At 68.4% G+C, this 3,994-nt stretch overlaps 2 protein-coding genes across 2 annotated transcripts in view; one reads left to right on the top strand and one right to left on the bottom strand.

Annotated features, from left to right (window-relative positions):
* Positions 1-35: 35 nt before the first annotated feature.
* Positions 36-1,232, top strand: H696_01205 (hypothetical protein; the record flags this gene model as incomplete). Its single annotated transcript, XM_009495090.1, has 1 exon — positions 36-1,232. One exon carries the CDS (start codon positions 36-38, stop codon positions 1,230-1,232), a length of 1,197 nt encoding a protein of 398 aa, XP_009493365.1.
* A 256-nt stretch (positions 1,233-1,488) lies between these two features.
* Positions 1,489-3,994, bottom strand: part of H696_01204 (hypothetical protein) — a gene marked incomplete at both ends in the record, with an annotated part of 10,650 nt that continues 8,144 nt past the window's right edge. The window contains one exon of the mRNA XM_009495089.1: positions 1,489-3,929. Within this exon, the coding sequence (XP_009493364.1) occupies positions 1,489-3,929 (2,441 nt within the window). The remainder of the gene's footprint in view (positions 3,930-3,994) is intronic.

Here is a 3,994-nt window from a genome sequence, read left to right as displayed (position 1 = left end):
CCCCTCGGCCTCGCGTCTCTCCTGATTTGAGGGAAATGCCCAACGACCGGCCACCCGTCGGGGTGCCAGCTTCCGGGGGGGCCACCTCCCCCCCCGGAGCCGGCCTTGCAGTGCCGGCTTTGGCGCCGGAGCTCGAGGGGCCTCTACGCACGCCTCCAGCGCCGAGATCGGCATCGGACCCCAGTGCGGCCGTGGCTGTGGCCGCTGTCCCCGGCATTTCCCCTTCCTCCTCATCCTCCTTCTCTTCCTCCTCCAGCACCCCCTCTGGCGCCCCCTCCAGCACCCCCTCAAGCATGCGCGCCCCCTCAGCCAACAGCTCCTCGAGTGAATCTCTTGATGACAAACGCAAGCCCGCACCCAGTGCCCCGGCAAAGCCCCGGAATTCGGCCTCTCGGCCAACTCTCGCTGCTTGGCAGGACTGCATTGCCGTTTGTACGAGCCTCGGGGTTCAACCGGAAGACTGGTCGCAAGTGTCGCGCACCGGTCTGCCTGGTGATCTGAAAACGCCCGGCCCGCCCAATCAGTGGGCCAGCCTCTCGGATCGACTGTTCCTCGATTGCGTCGGCCCGGCCATCTTCCACGGGCTGAAGGCCCTTACCGAGCTTCGTCCCGGGACCGATCCCACCATGGCCCTGGGGATGTACTTGCTGGCTTTCTCCAAGCGCCGTGATCCGGCCCGCGCCAAGGAGGCCCTGGTGGCGGCCCTGCGTTCGAGCAAGGGGAGTCCATCGACCGGCAGCACCACATCGTCGGCCGGCACTTCCGGCGGGAGTAAAAAGAAAGCTCCCCCGGCCGCGAGTGCCCCCAAGGCCACCTCGGCTGCCAAGCCGCCCGCGCCTCAAGCGCCCAAATGTCCCACGGACCCGAGTGGACTTTCGGCCATCCAGCCCACGGCCGATCCATCGACGCCCTCCCAGCCGATGGTCAGTACTCCCAAGCGAAAGCCCTCAAAATCGGGCATCCCCACCGGGCTGTCACATTCAACCGCCCCGGAGTCCATCTCCCCCGCCAAGCGCCCGCGCCTGTTGATAGGTGAGGCCTTCTCGGCTGCCAGCAAGGTGGTTCCGCTGCTGGGGATCACAGAATTGGATGCCTCGTCGAGCCGGCCCCAGCCACCATCACCACCATCGTCACTGCCCATGGCCCCGGCCCCGGCCCCGAGCTCGGTCCCATTGCATCCTTCCCCGCCGGGTGGATCATCCTCCTCCGGCACCGGGCCCCCCTCCAACTAGACCCTTGGACCCAGCCTCATTTTTCCAATAGATTCCCAGGCTCGCAGCAAGGAAAGGCAAACGCCTATACAGCACACACACACACACACACACACACTCGCGCACGCGCGCGCGCATTTCACGTTTGGGTTTCTTTCGCCTCAGGGGAGGCGCAAAGGACGCAGTGACATACATACCAAAGGAAGGGGGAGTTGGCAAAGACAACAACAAAGCAATGGTCCCCCATCACCCTTCCCCCTCCACCTGGGATGCAAGCTCACTCGCTCGAGGGGGGCGGCGGTGGTGTCGACGGACGGAGAAGGTCATCGCCCAATGATGATGGGGGTGGCGTGCCGGTCGCCGAGGGCTCGCCATCACCGCTGGCCTCCGTTTCCCCGGTCGCCTGCTTCTCGGGAATGCCATCCCCCGGCCCCGGGATCTCGGCACCCGGAGTCGGGGCCGACGGGGCTGTTGCCGACATCGATGCGGCGACCGACGAACCGGACCCCCGAGTCTCGGAAGCAACGTCGAAGGAGAATAGCGACTCGGTGGGCATTTCCAGGTCCGAGGCGAAGACCGGGCGCTGGTCAGTGTCCAGCTGCCCGGGAGTCAGCGTGTGATTCACCAGAACGAAGGACTCCGCCTGCAGCAGGCTACTCTGGTGCTCGAACTCCAGGTTCAGCAGCGTGGTGAGACTCTCGCAGGGGGTCTCGGCGCGCACACGACGACCGAGCCAGGCCGCCCGCCGGCGCATCGGCGTGTCCGGCAGGCTCAGCAGCCGCAAGACCGTGGCAATGCGGAAGACCCCCTCGTCCAGAGGGAGCGCCGCCAGCGGGGCTTGGCTGGCAGCCGGCAGGGCAGCCCCCGCCGAGGCGGAGACCGAGGAGGACGAAGCCGAATGCCCGGAGCCGGAGCCCGCCGTCGAGGGGGTGTCCTTGGTAGGAGGCACTTCCGGAGTGGCGCCCGGGCTGGGCCCGGTGGCCGAGGGGCTCGCGCCAGGGCCAGGCGGCCGGCTCGCCGGGGGGCCCTGCTCAGGGGGACAAGTCGGGGAGGGGCCATCCTCGCTGGCGGTGGGCTTCTGCCCGGCGAATGGATCGCTGGCGGTGAGGCCCGTTGGCCGGGCGCCTGGCACGGGGACCGGGTGCAGTGGACACACGGTCGGGGCTGGCTTCGAATCCGAGTACAGAAGATCCTTACGTGAAAGACGCAAGGCCACGCCCAGGCCACGGTGGCCCAGCTGGTTGATCCAGAAGAACTGGTCCCCCATGAAGGGACAAATGGCGGCCGGGAGGCCGGCACGGATGCCAGCCGCCGAGGTACCGGCACCGCCATGGTGCACCACCGCATCACACAGGGGGAACAGTCGGTCGTGCGGGGCCCCGGCCATGCGATAGATGAAGTCCGACTCCGGGGCCCGCCGGGGGTGCGAGGGGAAGAAGGTCCCGAGACTGGCACTATCGGTGACCCCAGGGGGCAGGCCATTCGAGCAACATGGCTCCCGACCCTTGGCATGGGCGGCCGCCTCGGCTCGGGAGGTGGGAGACTCGGCGCATTCGGGCGCCTCTCCCGTGGCAGTCGCCGGCCCGCTGGCGGATCCCGATCGACCGGCTCCCCCGGCGGACTGGGGCTCGGCGGCCAAGTGGTGATGGTGGTGGTGGTGGTGGTGGTGGTGATGATGATGGCCAGGGGCGGCGGGCCCGGCCGAAGTCCCCGCAGCGGGGGGCATCCCGGGGCCGGCAGTGGCCCCGGTCGGGTCCACCGCCTCGGCCTTGCCCAGCGCCGAGGCAAAGCGCGCCTCATTGTACACCAGATCGCTGATGACATAGTCCGCGTCGTCGACATCGACATTCGGCGAGGCTGATGAGGACATCCGAGGGAGGGGACTGGCCGTCCGGCCGCCGGGGGCCGGGTGCACGGCAGGCGACGAGCCTCCGGGGCTGCCGCCATCACGCCCGGTCACATTCAACAGATCCTCCGACAGCGAGGGGAACTCGATGCTGGAATCGCAAATGCCACCGGCCCCGGGAGTGTCCTCCGAGAGAGCCGCCTCCTCGTCGGCCAGGCTGGCGGATGAGGCAGACCGCGATGTGGCCAGGGACTCGGAGGATGACCCGCCACCAAGGCGAATGGAGCTGGTCGGCAGGGAGAGCTCATGCTCGGCGGTCAGGTAATTGGATTGCATGTCGCGAAGGAAATGCTCCATCCCTTGGTGAAGGAGCTCTTCCGCCACCTCGGACGACATGCCGGGCCCGCTGCCGCTGCCGCCCGGCAGCGTGAAGTCCTCCGTGGCCAGGAGCTCCTCCATGGTCAGACCGCCCAGCCCATAGGGCAGCGTGCTGTCGTAATCGGTCCCGGTGGTGGCGCCGCTGTTCGGGGCGTAGAAGATCCCGGAGAAGGCCGAGCCGAGGATGCGTGCGGCCGAGGACACCGTCGAGGTGGCAAGCTGCACGGTGGACGTCCCGGCGCCGATGATGCGACCGGAGGCCGCGGTGATGGCCCCGCCCGGGCCGGGGGCAATTTCCTGGTGCGCTGGCCCCGAGGATCCGGGGCAGGTGGCCAGGTGGATGCACGACCCGGCCACGGGCATCGGCGTGCCGAGGCTCGGCGACCCGGGCTGCGGCTCGCGCGATTCCTTGGACCGCCGGGACCAGCCGTCCACGACGATGGCCTTGACACCGGACAGCCGGACAGCCTCCACAATCCGACGATCAAGCTCATCTGGGCAAGACACACGCAGGAGGGAGTCCATGTCAGAGACAAGAGTGCGATCGAGGGGGAGGGGG

The sequence above is a fragment of the Fonticula alba genome (genome assembly GCF_000388065.1).
Source record: "Fonticula alba strain ATCC 38817 unplaced genomic scaffold supercont2.2, whole genome shotgun sequence".
NCBI classification, from domain to species: Eukaryota; order Rotosphaerida; family Fonticulaceae; genus Fonticula; species Fonticula alba.
This window is presented reverse-complemented; position numbering and strand designations above follow the sequence as displayed.